This window comes from Mus caroli, chromosome 12 (assembly GCF_900094665.2).
Source record: "Mus caroli chromosome 12, CAROLI_EIJ_v1.1, whole genome shotgun sequence".
Classification (NCBI taxonomy): domain Eukaryota; kingdom Metazoa; phylum Chordata; class Mammalia; order Rodentia; family Muridae; genus Mus; species Mus caroli.
In genome coordinates, this window is record NC_034581.1 from 52,412,710 (window position 1) to 52,433,339 (window position 20,630).

General features: G+C 40.0%; 1 protein-coding gene across 1 annotated transcript in view; it reads right to left on the reverse strand.

Moving 5' to 3' along the window:
• Slc25a21 (solute carrier family 25 member 21) overlaps positions 1-20,630 on the reverse strand; it is a 472,867-nt gene that overhangs the window by 140,539 nt on the left and 311,698 nt on the right. Inside the window, exon 3 of the mRNA XM_021179180.2 lies at positions 4,808-4,891. Coding sequence (XP_021034839.1) covers positions 4,808-4,891 — 84 coding nt within the window. The remainder of the gene's footprint in view (positions 1-4,807; positions 4,892-20,630) is intronic.

Genomic DNA, 20,630 nt, shown 5'->3' on the forward strand with positions numbered 1-20,630 from the left:
ATTTGGATAGTTTACTTCTGAGATGAGAGAGAGAGAGAGAGAGAGAGAGAGAGAGAGAGAGAGAGAGAGAGAGAGAGAGAGAGAGAGAGAGAGAATGAGAATCACAGTGACAGGGACAAATCTCTTTCTTACATTCATTTTCTGAGTTCCCCTTTTTACATTAGATGCAGCAGTCTCTTTGGTGAAAGCAGGTTATGAGAATTACAAACTATGAAAATTTCCGGCACTTATAAAGCTTAAAGAAAATTAAATTAAGTGACTCTTTAAATCTGGAATAAAAAAAAGGCTACATCTTTAACAAAAATGCAAGCTATGTGTTTAAGAAGAAAATGCAGAGTAGAAGGAACAGAGCCTGCAGTGTCTGAGCATGGTCTTCTTTATAGTATGCCGAAATCTGGACACTTTGCTGAGAAGAATAGTAAGGACCCCTCTTTATGCCTACACAAGGAATGTGGGTGTGCAGAACCTAGGCAAACGAAGATTTTAGTCTTTAAGCTTTCACCACCTTTAACCTAGAGAAATGTGATCATCAAATGAAACAGAGCTCTCCTCCCGGATCTCAAGCAGGCCTCTACGCACCAGAATATGGAAACCATGCCTGAGAACACTGTACACTCAAAAAACCAAGTAAGGGAATAAAAATCTCTTACTTTTAGTAAGAAAAGATTAACAGTATATATTAAAAGGCTTACTTTTATTCAGTTTTGTTTGTTGGTCTTTATTTAGTTTAAAGCTATTAAGTGGTCGTGTTGGGCATCAAAACCTACACGCTGCCTTTTCCTTTGTAATTTTTTTTATTTATTTAACAAATATTTCCATTTCTAAGAACAGAGCCCTCTGATCTTTGGGCAACAGCATGCCCAGATCTACAGGCACTGCAGAGAAATGCCAATTTGCTATAGAAGCAATTATATATACAGAATAGGAAAAGGCCAATTTTGTTTTACAGGGACCACACACACTGTGCATTTGCTGTATTATTTGATATCAAAGCAGAGACATCAGTTTTCCCTAAAACATAAATGAAGTAAAGAGCCTGGCTAAGGATCACCCGTATCTAATTCAGAGATATCCATTACAGTTTACAGAGCTTGCTAATGCTAACAGGACTCTTCCTGTAAAGGGACGTCTTGGTGACTAAATAATACTCTATGATTTCTTTAATTTTATATATCTATTGAACAAGACAAGCACCAGTTATAGTCCTTGTCATCAATACAGGCACACTGGCAATGTCTGGCTCCTTGTTATCACATCGCAGAGTGTGGCCCTCAGCATGACTCACTGTCTCGGTGTGATTTACAGCAGTGCAGTACCGCTGTGAGGACTTCAGCTGTGAGTATTGCCTGTTTAGTAGACTTATGCTGTCTCTCCTCAGACCAAACACTGCATTGGGAATGCAAAGCTAAATGAGAAATGACCTTTAGGGAAACATATTTTGAGGGTTTAGGATGCTCAAGATAGGGCATATTTTATGCAGCATATATATGGGGACGGAGGGAGAACGATCTAGCATGTGCCAGAGAAAAGGTGGTCAGGGGTGATGAAATGTGAAGTCACTATTATTGAATGAAGAAGATGGATTAGGAATTTCAGAAAGACAACATGCTAAAGTTCTACGATGGAGAGATGAGAAGCCTACACGCTGTTTGTTGGCTTTTCCTATAGCATATCTGTATATGAAAATGAGCCTAAAGAGGAAGGTCCATGTGATAGTAACAGTTCTGCATACCATGACAAGGATTTGAACTTTATACCACAAAACTTGTTTTTACATGGTCCCCCAATTCTTTGCTGATACAATAATTTAAACAGTATGGTACTGGCAGAGATAAATTGTTAGAATGCATGATGCCTGCACACAGTTAGACAATGCAAGGAAACAACAGGACATGGAAACAGTGTCCAAAGCCAAGATAGTGAGCACATACAAGTTTGTTAATTGGAGTGTAGAATCCACTCTTAGTAAATGAAGGGTGGGTTTCTTTCAGGTGATATTTGGATAATTGACTAATCATTTAATAATGAAATATAATGCTTATACACAAGACTATAGCAAGAATTGCTGGATGAATTAAAAATGTCAATATAAAATGCCAGAGAAAAACTTTATTATCTTGTAGTTGAGAATGTGATTTTTTTTAAATTCTTTTTAGTGTGCTATTCTGCTCAAAGGAAAAATATATATTGCCACCAAAATCATGATATGGAACATCATAAACTCTAAAACCACTAATAGATTACAGTTGTAAGATAAACGTCACATGAGGAAAAAAGCTTTTGATATACGTAACAAAGAATTTTGTATACAATATAATCTATACTAACCTCCTACAAGTTAGTAATAATAAAAAAGGACTAATCCACGAGAAATGGGTAAAAGCTACAAACCACTAATTCATGCAAGAAATGACCCTAATGATTTAAAACTGTGTTGAGCCCCAGTAATATTTAATATAGCTTCATTTCTTTATGTATCAGATGGTGAACAGGAGATGCATGTTACTGACAGATTCCCCAAATATTCATATTGTCCCACTTGAGAATGGGAAGAAATGAAAATTTTTAAATATTGCGGGCACAATGCCAGTCCATATAAAAATAATAATTTCTTAGTATATGTAAAATAAAATGTACATAACATTTGGTCTTATAGGTTCATAAGTATATAAAATATGTAAGCATATAAATGAGTATGTTGTTTATAATAGTGAAAATGTGGGAAAAAACACAAAGAGATTCATTTTATAAACTATAGTACACAGATAAATAAATTATGTTGGCATGGCGAGATATCCCTCATAGAGTTTTTACTGAAATAATAATTAAGCAAAATGGCATTGAAAGTGTCACCTGACAAATGAGGAATTGAATTCAATGGTGAACTGCCAGGGCTTTCAGCCTAAGTAGATCTAGCTTTGCATCCAATACATCCCTAACACTTGTTGCTAACCTCTTAAGTCCTAGTTCCTTTATCTGTTCTACTTCGTAGAATTGCATGGTGAATTCAGAGTATGTATAGTGATCCTATTTAAAATGCCACTGATGTAGAGGCACTTGCTGACAGTCCCGACAGCCCAAGTTCAGTCCCTGGAATCTACATGGTGGAAAGAGAGAACCAGCTTCCACAAGTGGTCCTCTGATTGCTACGCACAGGCTTCGGTTTATGTGCACATGGGTGTGCACACATACACACACACAGTAGATCTCATCTTAACCCAGAGTGACTGAAATCAAGACAACAATTGATAACAAATGCTGATGAGGAAATGGAGAAAGGAGGGGACCTACGCTTTACCACTGGTGCAGTGACTCTGGAAGTCACTGTGGCGACCCCCTGAGAAGCTATAAATCCATCTACCACATGGCCCAGCCACAGTATTCCTTGTCATACTCCCAAAGGACTCCTCATCCCTCTATACAGATGTGCGTGGCCATATTTGCTGCTGCTCTGTTTGCAATAGCTATAAAATAGGAAAACGTAAGTGCAAATGTGGTCCATCTAGAAAGTGAAGTACTACTCAGCTGCAAGGGGAAAGTGAAGTGATGGAACCTGCAGGTAAATGGATGGAACTAGAAAACTGTTCTGAGGGAAGTGACCCACACTCAGAAAGATAAACATTGCATGTCTCCTCTTTTTTTTTTTTTTTTTTTTTTGGTTCCTAGTTCCATTATTTTCTCTGACCAAGGGATCCATTTCTTTCATCTTGTCCTCCACCTCCCCCCGAGATTCTTTCTTCCATGCTTTATAATCCCTGAGTGAGTCTTACGTCTGAGGTTTGTGTTTGATGCCCTTAATTTTTGCAGATTTATTTCAGGGTGGGCTTTCTTTAGTGATTCTATTTCTTTGTTACATTCTGCTTTCATGTCTTATTTTGACTTTTTGAGCTTTCACAGGCTTCACTATGGGGTTTATCCAGTCTTCCCTGAAGTCCTTGAGTATATTCATAACCTCTATCTTTGAAGTCCCTCTCTGTGCTCCAGCTGAATTGCACTTCTCAGGGCCTGCTGCAATAAGGTTTCTGACTTCTAGAGGAGGCAGATTGTCTTGGCACGGACGTGTTGGTGTTTTGTGCAGGGGCCTAAGCATCTGGAGTTACATCATTTGAGTGTTTCTCGGGGTCAGTATCTGGGCATTGTCTGTTCCTTGCTTTGGATCCTAGGCAAATGTGGTGGCTTTGCGGTCCCAGAGAGAGACAGTGCTTCTGAAGGTCTGAGAGTGATAAGGGATTGGAGATGGACTAGGAAGAAAGGCTGAGAGGGACCATGGGAGAGGGAGTCTGGGATCTGCACCAAGAGGTGGAGTCTCCTGGCAATGAAGGTGGACTAGGAATGGACTCCTGCAAGAAGGCTTCTACAGGACTAAGAACAAGTCTGGAGAGATGGTAATAAGAGACAGGAAGGCCAGTAAAAATATCTACATGACTCTAAGTCCAGGACAGTCACTGAGGAATTCCTGGTAGAAAGCGTTTCTGTGAGTGAGTGGCTGACTCTAGGGAATGGAGGAGGGCTAAAGAGGAAGAATGACATTATATTTAAGTCCCACAGTAAAAATAGCTATTAAGTTTAGATAATACAAATAAGAAAACTTCATAGCTTTATAGTAGTTTCTACTATATACATATTTGATTTTCATTCAAATTAGGAAATTATTTTATAAAAATAGGAAGGCACACTTTCCAGAATGTTTTCCCTAGTAAGACTAGGACAGGAAAGCAAACTATGGAAAACAAGAAAATTTGTCAAGTGCAAGTACATTAAAATGACCATATCAATATACAGACCCTGTACAAAAGGCATCACATACCCTTCTGTTCGGAAGATCATCTGGAAGCTGCCTCTTACAGTTCTATAACTTTGTGGGTCTGTTACACTTCTCTGCACCTGGAACCTAGAAAGAAATCAAGCAACAACAGAATAAACACACATTAAAAATTTCGCTAACTTTCCTTGTTTTTAAAGTTTTAAAAATGTAGCATTTCCAGAGTAATTTAAAATATTTTCATCATTACTATAGATTTTATTACTTTATTGTTCTTATATAACCTTTGCCTTATTTCTGTTATTACCTTATTGGTATTAATTTGTACTTTATGAGAGCTCAGGTTTCTGTTTCTTACTCAGGGCATTTAGATTTTGTGTGTGTGTGTGTGTGTGTGTGTGAAAATCATGCACAGATACCATACATTGTCTTCATCTGAAAGAATAATCTGAAGATGTGTATGAAAAAAAATACATAGTACAAGCCTTACTTAACGTTCCACAATGGGTATTAATACAAAGTTTAGTAGGACAGGGGGATTAATACAAGTTAGATTCTGAGTGTGAACTTGGAACTAATTCTGCCAGACAGGTGCTTGTGGCCTTGCAGGTGCATGTCAGGCTACGATTTACCATCGTGACATCACCATGGCAAGGTCTCTGCACAAGTGCATTGGTCTGCACATGGCTGTTGCTCGGGGAAGATGGTTTCATTTCTGAAAGCTGTCCTCTGTCACCTGCTGTTTTCACGGTATCATTGTTTATCTTCCACTGTAGTGCACCGAAGGCAGAAACAACATGACAGTTTACCTTTTCTTTGTGTTTGCTCTCGGGTTTATTTCTAAAGATGTGATAATAAATGTTCATTTTACTACATGCCACTTTCAGTACACTCTCCTGTTTATTTAGTCTGTTCATCACTCAGTTTTATCTTTTTATCCTAAACTGTGCTTCAAAGTCATTCTCCCTCCTCTGCTTCTTGCCACAATTCAATCTATTTCCTTTTTTCCCCTGTAGCTACTTTTTAGAATTACCCCTTTTATTATCTAGTTCAAGATATTTTCCATATTATTATCATTATGGTAGTCATATCTTCTTCTTCTTCTTCTTCTTCTTCTTCTTCTTCTTCTTCTTCTTCTTCTTCTTCTTCTTCTTCTTCTTCTTCTTCTTCTTCTTCTCTTCTTCCTTCTCCTCCTCCTCCTCCTTTCTTCTCCTTCTCCTCCTCCTCTTCCTCCTTCCTCCTCCTTCTCCTTCCTCCTCCTTCTCCTTCCTCCTCCTTCTCCTTCCTCCTCCTTCTCCTCCTCCTTCTCCTCCTCCTCCTCCTTCTTCTTTCTCCTTCTTTCTTTCTTCTTTCTTTTCTTCTTTCTTCCTTCTTCCTTCTTCCTTTCTTCTTTTCTTTCTTATTTATTCTTTCTTCCTTCTTTTCTTCTTTCTTCTTTCTTTCTTTCTTTCTTTCTTTCTTTCTTTCTTTCTTTCTTTCTTTCTTTCTTTCTTCTCCTCCTCCTCCTCCTCCTCCTCCTCCTCCTCCTNTCTTCTTCTTCTTCTTCTTCTTCTTCTTCTTCTTCTTCTTCTTCTTCTTCTTCTTCTTCTTCTTCTTCTTCTTCTTCTTCTTCTTCTCTGTTCTTTGAAGTTCTAGTTCCTGGGGGAATATGCTGAAAACCCAGACTCATCTCAGACACAAGTGAATGCTTCATGCTGCTTGAACTCAATGGGCAACTGAAGTAAAGCTGAAATTACCTGGGTTCTATAAAGTGGAAAGTTGATCATTTGGGGGAGCAAGGTTGCATCTATTTAGGGATGTGTCAGTTGAATCTCCCAGGAAAGTTCCTGGCACAAACAAATCCCCAAACTAATAGTATTCATTGGCTGACATAGTAGTTTAAATGGGACTGTAGAGTAGAGAACAGTTGTGAAGGCTGTATGAACCTCCATATGATGCACTTGCCAGAATGCAGAGGCAGCAGACATGTGTGAATTTGGGGTAGTCTCTTTTGTCTTTAACTCATTTTTGGTTTATATTTTAACACGTTCTGCTCATCTTTAACCCAGAAAGTAATACTCCACAACAGTGGGCTGACTACTGTGAAACTTTAAAATGTCATGTTCATCTTAATTGTGTGGGGCTTTTAGTCAAAGTTGCAGGCACACTGGCACGATCAGTTTAGAAGCTTAGTTTCTGAGCAAGAACTACATTCTTAAGTTTAAATTGTGCAGAGCTGTGCAGATAGCTCAGCCTATCAATCCCTTGCTGTGAAATCTTAGGAACCCACCTTCATTCCCCAGGACCCATGTGAAAAAGCCAGGCATGGTAGTACTCACTTGGATTTCTAGCACTGGAGAGGTGGAGACAGGAGGATTCCTGTGGCTTACTGGGCAACCACTCTCACCCACTTAGTGAGCCCAAAACTAGTGAGAAACCCTGCCTTGAAAAATCAAAGCGGACTGAACTTGAGGAATGACATTCAAGGTTTTCCCTGGCCTTCATTTGCACGTGCACATGTGATTCTGCACATATATGTGCTCCTACATATATAGGAATACATGAACACACACACACAAGCATACATGCATACACAAAAACTAAATTATATAGAACTTATCAGGAGAGTATGAGCTCAAACAGCTGGCTTACTCGGGCTGTTTAAGATGCAGAGGCACATCTGTGTGTATGTACCACTGGCTTGAAACACTCAGTAAGAGGTCTGTCTAGTATAAGAACACACTTTGATGGTTTGGACATTTCTGGACTATAGCATGTAGATGAGATAACTTCGTGTTTTAAAATAGTTTAACACTCCACAGAAATCAATGCAATAGGAGAATTATATATAGGTTTGTACGACAAATAACTGAAGTATACAGACCAAATGCCAAAATATGATTTTGGCTTTTATGCAAATAAGCGTCCACATGTGCACATTTGTAGCCTGAGTTCAGTGCTGGGACTTAAAAGTTTTCTCAGTTCTGCTGAGAAATGAGACTCTTCTATTGAGAATCACTTACAACATATTCATTTACTGTAAAAACCATTTTATTACATATGTATTTCTCACAATATCTGTAAAAATCATCCACTAAATACATTTTTACCTCAGTCACGTTCTTTTGTTGATGCTTTTCTTCTAATCTGCCAAGCTTTTTCTTAACGTGTGCCACATGAAACAGGATGTTCACAATTATTCTGCACATTATGTCCACTTTTAACAAGTATAAGAAAGAAATGCAAGAAAACTGAACTAAAAATTTAAGAGTCCCTGCTAACCTCAAACACCTGAAATGTTAAGCAGCACCGGTATCATGTGGTCCAGGTGCTCCAGACTGGGACTGGAGGTGGGATTACTGCTCTCTGCAAAGGCTCAGCACGAGATTCAGGAAAGGGAAAGGGTTTGAGTTGGTCCTCAAGGGATTCAAAAGGGAAATAGAACCAACTAGTGGAAAGCGGGCCAGGTGGGGAGAGGAACAAAGGCCACTGAGGGAAAGCTGTGCCTCCTAATGGAGAAATGAGGGAAGCATTGCAACCTGCCCGGGTTTCCTTCAGGAAGACACCACACACTCTGCTAACACAGGTGGTTTGCTCAGGATGCATTCAGACTTAATCAGGCTTATGGGGGTGGTGATGGGGAGTACTCAAGAGAGAAAAGGTCAAAGCCCTGCAGAGAGCATTTATCTTTCCTCAGCTCTGTAGCTAAGCATTTCAGCTCTCTGGGTGGCCACCTTACAGATGGGTGACCCTGCTTTTAGACAGAACTATGAGTCAGCGTATGGGCCAATAAGGGCACATCCAAATTCTGGTCGATTTTAACCTCTTGTTGACTCCGAGGTTAAGAAACTGCAGCTTTGTTTAAGGTATTGATAACTTCAGATATTGTAGACATATAGGCAATTTACTACCTAGGTGAAATACCCTTTTCTTTTCCAGAATAAAAAGTAACAATTGCAATCCATTTTACATTCAATTAATGTGAGTTACTGAGCATTATTGTGTCACATGTACTACTGTGTCCTATCCACTCTTTAGGGTGTATGCTCTGTATTTTAGACATGGTTCTATCTTTTAGAAACGTGTGGTTAGGTTAAGGGGACAGGTAAAAAGATGATATCAATGCAAATAACAATGCCTAGAAATGGCGTTTTGGGATGTCAGATGCCAGTCACTCACTATCCTGATACTGAAGATGAACTTCCTGGGGGTTGACTGTTGCTGACAAAAGACGGTACTTTGTAGAAAGGGAAGGCAAGGATCTGATGTCTTTGGACTGAACCTCACTCACTACTTCTCAGTCCCATTTCAGAGCAGGCACTCACCAGTGGTCAGTGGGATGGTTGGGAGTGCTTCATGGAGAAGCTGGTGGTCTAATGAATGATCCCGCATTCTTGGCAGGCAGGAGACACAGAGGCCAAATGACCACAGCTGCACTGCATGAGCAATGCAGAGGAGGGAGGGCGCAGTTAACAGCAAGGCTCAGAGCACTTTCTACTCTGCAGACAGAAGCAGTCAGAGGCCAGACACACCAAAGTCAGAGAGCAACACCTTTCCTACTTACATCTCAGAGACAGCATGCTGCACTCTGCACAGGAACATGGGTGAATTTTAGCTCCACAACACATGACTTAATCTGATGAGAGAGCTATCAGTTCTGAGGAAGCTGTTTTAAGTTGATATAATTACAATGCAGTCATGTAAACCAGCAATTTCCTTCCTCCTTTCTGCATAATCTCAGCATTTTCCAAGCTGCATTTTGTGCTGATAAATTCTCTTTATGCTTTGGGACACAATTCTCGAGTAAGTTTCTTTCTCTCTCACTTTTGTTGAGAAGAAAAACTTGGACCTCTCTATTGTTTTTGTAAGCGTAGTTTGGTCACATGCGGACTCTCCATCCAAGTAACTCCCTTTAGTAGAAAGAATGGTTGCTGCCAAAGACACAGACTGGACAGTACATTTGAGATCGGTGCCTAACATCCACTCAGAATCAAACACAATGGAAAGGAACATGGCTCAAACCTTTAGAGCTCTGCAAAGGAGCCAAGGTGAACAGTCAGCCATGGGGCCTGCCTGTGCAAGATTGCTTGCACTTAGCAATGGGAGAAATGGGCCCTAGCATCTGCTCCAGCGGGAGTACTAAGCAAGTTACTATAGTAACTACCAGGGCCAGGAAGGGCCTCGAAATGTCCACATACAAGCCACCTGATGCATGGTAGTGCCTTTGTTTTCACAGACTCAAGAAATGGTTGTGCAGGCCCCACTCTCTTAGACATGTGTTTGGAAAGAGCCATTTAAAACTCTTGCAGGTTTTAAGGAGACAGTGAGATGCAATGCTTCAGCACGTTAGAGTACTTCTGAGACACAGCCATAAGAAAGATGTCAATGAGAAGTGAAATGGCTTTGCTGTCTTGAAAGACTCAGGATGAAACTGTTTAAAAATGTCAAAATCTGTGCAGAAATATTGTCAGGTTTGTGCAGTGTCTCATTCCCAAAGGATTAAAGGTTGCAGGATGTATACACTATATATTTATATCTTTGTGAGAATAGATAGCATCTAACCGCAAAGATTTGGACTGATAAAGGGGTGGAGTTATCTCCAAGCAATGCATGTATATCTGCACGCTACACGCTCTGTTTCAAGTTTTTATTCATTTTAATTTGGGGTTTTGTTTTTGCTTTTAACTTTTTAAATTCTGTGTGTGTGTGTGTGTGTGTGTGTGTGTGTGTGTGTGTGTGTATGTGTTTACATGTGCATGTACCTGCCTTCATGCAGAGGTCAGAGGACAGCTTGCGGAAGTCTGGTCTCTTCTTTTACTGTGTGGTTCCAGGGGATCAGACTCAGATGCTCAGGCCTGGAGATGACCCAGTGAGCCACGTCATTAGCTCCCAGAGTACTTTTTAATGAGGTTATTTGGTGAGCATTTGCGGAGGAGGGGGCTGAAGAAAATTTGGGGGCAAAAGCTGTTGTGAGTCATCTCTCTGCACAGTTGCCAAACCCAGGTGGATTTGAGTGATGGTCGGTGTTGGTTTCTGGTATCACCTCCGCAAGGTCACCTTCTCGGTTAGCAGTTAGTGTTCTTTCCTGTCCTCTTTCCCATTGGACCTGGCCCTCAGAAACCATTCACACCAAACTCTGCTTATCATCACTTTTACTTTGAAGTGTTGTCTGTCAAAGCTTGTCCTCTATTAAAGGGATTTTGCTTCCAAGAAGGGGGTGGCAAGGGTTGGCTTTGTTCAGGGTGGGGATGCAGAGATCCTGGGTACCAAAGCTCTAAGTGGCACTTTGTTCTCCTTCAATGGCATTGTATGCCACCACAACGCATTAGCCCATACAGTAATTGCACCCTTGTGTCAAAGGAGATGAGGCACACTGGAGACACAGACTAGGCATCCCCAGTTATAATTCTAGTGATGTGTAATGCAATCCCTGTCTGCCTTTCTCCTCAGTGAAACGGCAGAACATCAGACGGCAGGGGAATACTGAATTTTGGAGGAAGAACAACAGTCGGATTTAATTTTGGAGTTTCTTGGTCAGAGAGAGAAAGGACATTCTGTGCTACTGTATACGTCCTCTCTACTTCTCAGGAGTACAATACTGCTAATAGGATCTGCAGCCTGTTATGTGCTGATGAGCCCTAATGCAGCTCCCTGCAGAGATCTTTGTAAATGTGCTATGAACAGAGATTATTAGTAATTACCAGAATATTACATGAGCTTCTTAATAAACACTTAAGGAGCCCACTAATGAATCAGAGATTAACAGACCAAAGGGTTTGCAATTACAGAACACATTAAAAGGATAACTATGGGAAGATTAAATAAAGATTTTAAGTCACTGTAATTAGTCAACCTTACTGAAATAAGATGTTGCTCTTACAGAGTATGTTTGCTTTCTTGCTCATCGGATGAACACCGCCAATGTCAGATCAAACAGGCAAAGGCATGTCAGAGGCTTTGAAACGTATTTCTATGTATCTACCTCACATTTGGGGAAAGGCCCTATACTGCATAGAGATAGACAGTTTCCCACCAAATGCACTCCTTTCCTGGGTCCTGAAAAAAATCACTTGATGACAGATGACATGCTCCCTTCCTGTGGAGAGACATACTTTGGGGACCCACACTTACCATCCTTGCAAAATTGTCATGCAGGTGGTCGGGCACTCAGGATGATTTCTAAAAGATGGTTCTCTTCATCTTTAATTACATTTATTTATGCATTTCCGTGCACACGTGTGTATGTGCTGACAGGTACCACGGCATATGTGCCTGCCCAAACCATTCTCTGAATCTTTTGTAAGCCCAGAAAATGGCATCCTCCAAACACTCATCTCTATCCATACCTTACATTTCACTTGTTAAGTCACTAGTGAGTATCCATGTGATTTTTTTTTTGAAAATCTAGTCAAGAATATTTTGTTTTACTTTAGATTAAGTATCATAACCTAAACTACATATAACTTTGTCTTGGAAACTGAAAAAGTTCAAGAGTCTTTAAGCCATGTAGGATGGATATAGAGTATGGCCTTAAAACTAACAGAGATTTTTCCATCTGTAGAGGGGTAAGAGATAAGGATTTTAGGGAAGCAAAGATGAATGGTTTATGAATTCTGTCCTCTGGGATAGAAGAAACAGAGGAACATAGGCTCAATGTTAGTAATCGACTCCAAAACAGCTTGGCATGTGTGTCCACTAGAGAGTTGGAGTGTGGTTCACCTGGGATCTAGGCATTGCATGTGCCCACTGGACACATGGTCACAGCCTGACATCAGGTAACACTCTAAAGTAAAGCTAGCAGGTCCAGCAGTGTTGTACTCTGGCTGAGCAGTGATTGACGACTGGCACTCAAAAGCTATGCCCATACATATTTGGCTATGCATTGTTCTAAAACGTTGAGGAGAGAGAATGCTCCCGGTTGTCGGTTAGTCCTTTTCTTCTTTTCTGTCTGCCAAGCCGTTATGCCTGTCTCATATGTCTTTAGTACACACAGGTGCACTGGGCTATGGTTTGGCTTAGAATCTGCAAAGCTGAATGAGACCAATCCATTTCTCTGTTATTATAAAACTGTTTATAATTTGAAAAAAATATGTAACCTGGGGCACTTGTTGGCCTAGATAATTACTACAGATAAGGCCGTGGCATTTTGGCAAAGCTTCAAAAGCAAAGAAAACTCTCTGTGTCATGTAATTTGGAACACTTTAAAAAACAGAGCTTCAAAAAAAATATCTCTCTAAAAAATCAGATCAGTCCTAATAGCCTCATTATATTTTAAGTAATTTTCTGTGATCCTAGGTATGTCTACCTGTAGCTCTTCACAGGAGCCAGGAACAGTTAAAGGCTAATATGTTGTAGCTGTATATTTTACAATTTATAATTAACAGTAAGTTAAGTATCCTATAAATGGTTCATTTCTTGCCAACCACACATTTTGTTACAATAAACATCTACTCAGTGTCTCTTAGTGTAGTAAAGTATATTATATCCCCTTTTGACTATTTTGCATCATTATAAGGCATTTCTAGTTTAGATCCTATGGAAATATATAATATCGCAAAAATGAACTGTGATAAGGTTCATTGTACCACCGGGCACCAATTTTTCCAATTGTTTATGTGGTTTCATGAGTATGACTAAGAGCATTGATGATCTAATTCTAAAACTTAGTTTAATGACAACATGCTAGTTAACAACTCAAAGGCAAATGATCGCTAGAGATTACGACCTAATCTAATAATGCTAAGCCACAAATAATAAAATAGACTAATTAACATGGCTGTATAATTAAAGTGCTCTAGGCATAAACTGGTCTCAATTAAATGAAGGCTTCACCAGCATGAATTTCAATTATTTTGTTTTGTAAGACATACGCCACATCAAAACAACAACAACAAAACACAAAATCGAAACAAAACTATGCTTAAAATCAGGTTGTAGTGTGGCCAGTCTGAGTGTACATATGTATACACACACACACACACACACACACACACACATACACACACAAACACACACACATTTAATCAGACCTCATAATTAATGCCAACAGATAATTTCACCCAGATGTGTCCCTCTCAGCATTCTTACAAGTATGTTGATCTAGGCTAGCCATTGCAGTGGTTACTTAGCATGTAACTAGCTCGTACTTGAGAATGAGGGAAGAGATCAGAAACAGAATTTACTAGAAAGGTAACAAAAATAGAGGAGGCTGCATTAATTTCAGTCATCAAATATTAAACTTATCATACTTAATGCATTTCATAGCTTCCCCATATTCCAAAAAATAATTCGCTAACACCCACCTCCACAAAAGCTGGTCATATCCTTTTTCTACCTGTCCTTCCTGTCTCCCTCCCTGTATATAAGCTTATTTCTAGCATCACTGCTACTACAGTCTACTTGACTACAGAGACCGTCCTTAGGTGTTAGATTTAGCTTGCTACAGTTCAAGATGAGACTTGGTTTCTGGCTACCATAAAAGTTTTCCAGAACAAAATTAAAATGTGGTCAAATCTGCCAGAACCCCTCACTGGCTCTGGGAACTGAGCCATTTTGTGGAAACTAATTATACACTAGAGACCCTGAGCCAGAGTCAGTGAGACAAAGAGCTAGAGAACACAGAGTCAGAGACCTGAGAGATTACTGCATTTTATTAGAATGGATCAAATGAGTCCATGGTATGGTTTATTTAGCATTGATAAGAAAGTCTATCAGAGAAGAAGTATTAAAGAGCAAGTGTGTTCTTTGCATTCCTGAGCATGGATGTTGGGAAGAATCTCCTTCAGTGGAGATGTTAAAGTTGGCAAATCAGGAAGAAAATGTGCTTATCATAGAGGAGAAAATTGTTTTAAAAACAAAAATCCCAGCAATTCAATTTTACCAATGAAGACTTAGGAACCAGATGCTTGGTGAAACCCTGCTAGCTCAGAGAGGCAGAGAAAGCACCCAGCTGACCTTCCTACTCCACCAGGGTCCCAGAAGGAAAAGCTCCGTCTCCACTCTGTCTTAAACGCCCTTCAACTCTGTTTCTCCTTTCTGCTTACTTATGTTCACTTCCTGTCAGCTGGTTGCTTGCTCCGCCTCTTGACCTAGGGTTGACTTTATTTCGCTCTTGGGTTAAAGGTGTGTGATGGGACCAAGCCACACCACAACTACTTGTTTACATTAAACAGAAAACTCTTGGATTAAAAGTGTGTACTAGTAGGGCTGAGCCACACCACAATGACTATTTTTTTATGATAAACAGAAGGTCTTGGGTTAAAGTTGTGTGCTTGGGCTGAGACATACTACAATGAAAATTTTATTATTTTATTTTAATCAAGGTTGACCTTATGGGTCACTAAGATTTGCATACATTGTGATCATTTCAAATGAGGGAAAAGGCACATTATAGGTGGACAGGACCTCAAGTCATGAAGAAATATCCATCAATGCTTATGCATACATCCCTTTTAGCTTTTAGTGCAATTTAAAATAAGTTTTCTGATATCAGAGTGTCCTTTAATTTCAGTTTTCTTGTAGTGTGTGCTTATAATCACTTGAAAAACAAAACAAGAGTACTAACTTGGGCCTTAAATGTGTCAGACTTAGAGGGAGCAGGTCCCTTGGGTTCTATACTAGGAATATATCCCCTGGTCAGCGAGTGGCCAATGCAACCGCTCCTCTCAGGTAAGAAGATAATGGGACTTGTATATCATCTACCTGCTATTGATCTTTGCATCTGGATTCCCAATAGTGTGGTGAAAAAAGCAGCCTTCCAAGACCCTGTTCATTTAATCTGCTTCCTCATGTGGCAGGATGTGAGACTATGGGTGGAGGAAGAATTGTCACAGTGAGGTGGGATGGGTGGACGGATGTCCTTGTAGGGAGGTTTAGATGATGTTATGCTTAAAGAACAGAGACATTTGTGATCCTTCTGGTGGAGTGGACCAGTATTATAACATAACAAACATCAACATATCTAGCTTCTATTGAATATTTTTAATTATTTCCAAGTGTATGGGTCTCTAGTGTGTGCCTAGAGAACACTGTCAAGGCCAACAGCAACTACTGAACTCTCCTTCTCATCTCTTGCTCTCTTCCCTCCCCAAGCCCTCACCTCCCTTCCCCTCCTTTCTCTTCCCCTACCCTTTTCTCTTTCACACACATACTATTTTCCCTAGTTAAACTATTTTCATACTGAATACTCCATTATTTTATGAACTTATGTTCAAAACAGCCCCATTCAACAGGGTGAGGTTTTATCAGTTTCAAGTATCAAGTTAAAGGCTACTTTAAATGTTCTAAACTCTAGCAATTCAAGGGATTCATGAATTAATTTGACTCAGGAGCAGGCCTAACCTGTCTGTAGAACATGTATAGGAAACTATGTTTCACTAGTTAAATAGATGCTTAATGAAAGGCCACTCATAGTTTGGCAGTATTACAGGTAGGCACTTTGGCAAGCAACGAAACACTGTAAGGCCGTTCAAGTCATTTGATTTTATAAAGCTCAGATCTTACTGTAATTAGCAACTTCTACATAACTTTGCATATTACAGCATAATTACCTTTAAAACCAAGTCTGTGTTACAAAGTAAAATCTGGATGATTGTGTTACAAATTAGAATCCAGATGATTGGAGATCTTGGGCAACCTAAGTTCTAGAATGCTAAGTGCTGAACAGAAGAGAACATCCATTAGAAATGGGACCCATCTACAATGAACATGTGAGGGGTGAAGCATCTGGTTCTGGTTCTGTTGGGATGCGTTCATAGGTCCATCACAGCTGTCCTCATCCACACTGTACTAACGAGCAGGAAGGCTGGGTGGAAGACTAGATAGATGGAAGTTTCATCTTTCTTCTTACAGGTAACAAAGAACAAACGATATTCCTTAATAGTGAAGTTTGTATGAATTCAAGCAAAGTAAAATTTACTGTATGTCAGTGATGAACAGGACAACCAAAATGTTATACTTGTCTTAGCTAAATTATTGACCTGAAAAATTGACACTCCTAGCAGGGACAAATATGTAATGTGAAAGCATTAATATCAGGTAAGCTACCCTTGTTAGTAATGCTTTTGTTTGCCTTCCCCGTAGGACAAGGAACCCAACACAGGGTTCTCAGGGCCAGCTATGTCTTTTGTTGCTGTTTCTTTGTTTCATCTTGCTTTTTGTTTCTGAGGAAACTCCTGCTCTCTAGATCAGGTTGGCCTCAAACTGTTGATTGTCATGCCTCAGCCTATCAAATGCCAGGATTGCAGGTGTGTGCTACCACATCCTGCTGTGCTCTTCTCTGTCTTGGCTAGGCTTAAGCAGAGGAGGCCTCACACTAATGGCCTCATGGAACTTCTCGGATTCCTTGTTTACTGTGCAATGTCTTCTCTGTATTCCTCTACTGAGAAGGAAGGATTTCTCGGATATTAGCATATCTGCCTCTAAGCCTCACCCCCTGCTCACTTCAGGCTCTCCCACTCTCTGTCTCCTGTGTCCATTCCTGTGGTATGTTTTATTCCATCACTTGAAATCAGAAATGGGCCAAGGACCAGAAAACACAGTTTGGCCCTGGATTTTAGTGAGGGCTCAGGAGGGGGCATCTCATGAGTCAAGTCCACGGCCATTACTGTCTGGCCTTTGAAACAGACTTTTGCATGTACAGAGATCGTTATGGCATGTGGTTTGTTTCTTTGTTCTATGCCAGAGGTACGCGGCCTCTGGTTGGGTTTGAACTTTGTCTAAGAATGAGCTGTGACAAAAGGAAGGAAAAGCCAGCCACCTGATGCTCCCTTACAAATACTGCTGCCCATAGGTTCTGGTGGAGACACCAGGTAATATACCTATGGTGGCTCCATCTGTCCTCCATTTGGAAAGAAGGTCTGCTGTTGCACACTCTGATCCCTTCTGAATCCCTCCACTCCAAAGACTTTGTAAAGTGTTCCATGGCCCCTTGAAGTCGAACAAGACCTAATTTAGATCTAGTTTATAACTGATAGAGCAGATAAGGCTGGTGGCACAGGGCATATCTAACGTGCCTAAATAGTTCCTTCTCTGTTCCTGTGGTTGTGTTGTGAATTCTGTTCCTGTATGTTTCTTCAGATAAAAGCCACTACACCTTCTGAAACCAGGAAGCTCATGCGTCTCATGAGTGTTAGGTCAAGTCCTGGCAAAAATGACTGGACAGCTGCAGCCTCAAGCTCTGAAATCTCCTACAGATCTTGATGTAATTTATAAGAGAGTTGGCAGGGGCCCCCTTCCATTTTCATTCTCTTGTACACAATTTTTAAAATAAAGCACAGACAGAGCTGAGTCTCTCCAATGGTGAAGTCAATATATCTACAACTCTACATGATGTCAAGAGAATGTTCTACATGAAGACTGGCCCAAAGAAATGTGTTTCTTTTTTTTTTTTTAATTAGTCACATTTATAGTAAAAAAAAAAAAAGCAATAATAAACAATCAAACAAACAAATAAGTGCCTATTCTCAACTTTTCCACTTTTATATAGGTCAGAATCCCTTGCCTAGGGAATGAGGGAAGGGTTCCTCCCACCTCAATGTGATCAGACAATTCCACACAGACATGCTCAAGACTAGCTTGAGCTAACCAATAGTACCTCAGAGAGACTCTATTCCCCAATGATCCTGCGTTGTGTTAAGTTGACAATTCAAACTATTACATCTTATTTCTGCATATAGAAGAGATTCACTCTCCACACCTGGAAGATGACGTGCATTTCTGACTTTATTCTTTTGTTTATGCCTAAATCCAGTATTTCTGGGTAGTATCATTTACTGCCATCTGATCTAGATGGAGACTAGATTGGGATATGGGTAATAGATCAGAAAACAAGGTATCTTGTCTCTCAATACTCCTCTGGGTACTCACATATACAAAATTCAGTGGTTGAGTAATTTGGAAGACAACAAACTGCCAAACAAGGTGGTTACTTATTTGGAACAGCGATGCAATGCTAGAAGAGAAACTTGTATAGGTACTGGATCTTAACTCTGCAAGGGATGACTTTCTCGTTCATTTTTCTGTTTGGCTATTGGCACCTGTTCCTTGTATATTATCTTCCATGGGCACACCTGAAGTTAGTATGGTTTCACCACCATACTTTGTCCATCTTTCTGGCCACTTTCATTTTGCCCAAAAGAAATCATCATCAAATATTTGAAGGTGCTACATCAAAGGCCTCTTTTTTAAAATTTTATTTTAAATGACACTCTAATTGCTGTAACTTCTTGGATTAATCATTTGTTTTATTGGCAATCTATTTAATTTCAGCAATTTCTTTTCTTTGCCACCTGCCAAGTGCTTCCTAAGTACAGTTATCCAGTAAGAGTTGTTTCTTTAATTTCTAGGCCTTATAATTTTTCTCACTGTAGCTACATCTACCCAGAAGGTGTCTGAAATAATAATTTTGACTGAGAATTTTGTTTGTTTGTTTGTTTGTTTTTTTGTTGAAGAAATATGTCTCTTACAAGTATTGCTTGCATTGTGCTGGGTTTTGACTACCTCAATAATTAAAACACGTTTTTAGGACAAGAGCATACAATTTTGTGCGGATTAAAAATAAATGCAAGAGCTGGAGATATGGCTCAGACAGTGAAGGGCTTGCCATGAAATTATGCAGACCTGAGTTTGGATCTCCAGATGCCACATAAAACCCAGGTATGGAAACCTGTCCCTGTAACACCAGTGCTGTGGTGGCAGCTGTGGATGTAGGGCCAGGCATCAGATCACTGAAGCTCATTGGCCTGACCTAACCAACCTCTAAGCCTCTAGTTCTGTTGGAGACAATGTTCCAAAAATGAAAGTGGAGAGCAATGGAGGAAGACATCTCTAATTAACATCTGTCCTCCTCCACATGTTCCCGTGCACATGACCATGTGTACTAGCAAGAAAATGTGGGCATACTCACACTAACAAACACACACACCATACCTCCAATCACAGCACCTCTCCTCCTCCCCTCACAAAATAATAATAATAATAATAGCAAATATAAACAAATGTAAACAAAAGCCATGCGGTTTCTGAAAGTGATTTAAAAATTTTTGACATAATATGCATAGAATTGGTAATACCATGTTTTGGTATTCAAATAAGATAGTGAAAGATATTCTGTATCTCAAATTTTAAACCTTCTAGAAGTTTGACAACATAAGTAGGTAATTTGTTCTATTGGGACTTTCCTTAACCAAGGGTCTTGGCTGATAAGGCCGACAAGTCTCAGGGTCAATTACAGGGGATAAAATGGTTGTTTAGTGTGTAACAAGAAGACATAACAAGGTTGTCTCTGAAACCTAAGACTGATATGGAATAACACCAGGATCTATGATCTGTGGCAGAATTGATTAAAAAACAAAACAAAACAAAGAAACCTCCCTTCCCCCTTCCCCCTTCCCACTCCCCTCACTCTCCCTTCTGTGTGTGTGTGTGTGTGTGTGTGTGTGTGTGTGTGCATGTCTGTGTGTGCTATGCATGTCTATGTGTATTTATTCAACTAAAGACAACTACCTAATCCAAAGCACATCCTGTTCTCTATATAAGCAAGTGTGTGACTAGGTCATGTGACTGGCCCTATGGGTAGGTCATGTAACTGGCCCTATAGGTAGAATAAGCCAAAGTGTCATGTGTCAATTTTGGACTGAGGCTTTCAATAAAATTAAGTGGAGCTTCATTCGTATTTTTTTCTGTTTTGCCTGTGTACTGGCTAGTTTTGTGTCAACTTGACACAGCTGGAGTTATCACAGAGAAAGCTTCATTTGAGGAAATGCCTCCATGAGATCCACCTGTAAGGCATTTTCTCAATTAGTGATCAAGGGGGAAGGGCCCCTTGTGGGTGGGACCATCCCTGGGCTTGCAGTCTTGGTTTTATAAGAGAGCAGGCTGAGCAAGCCAG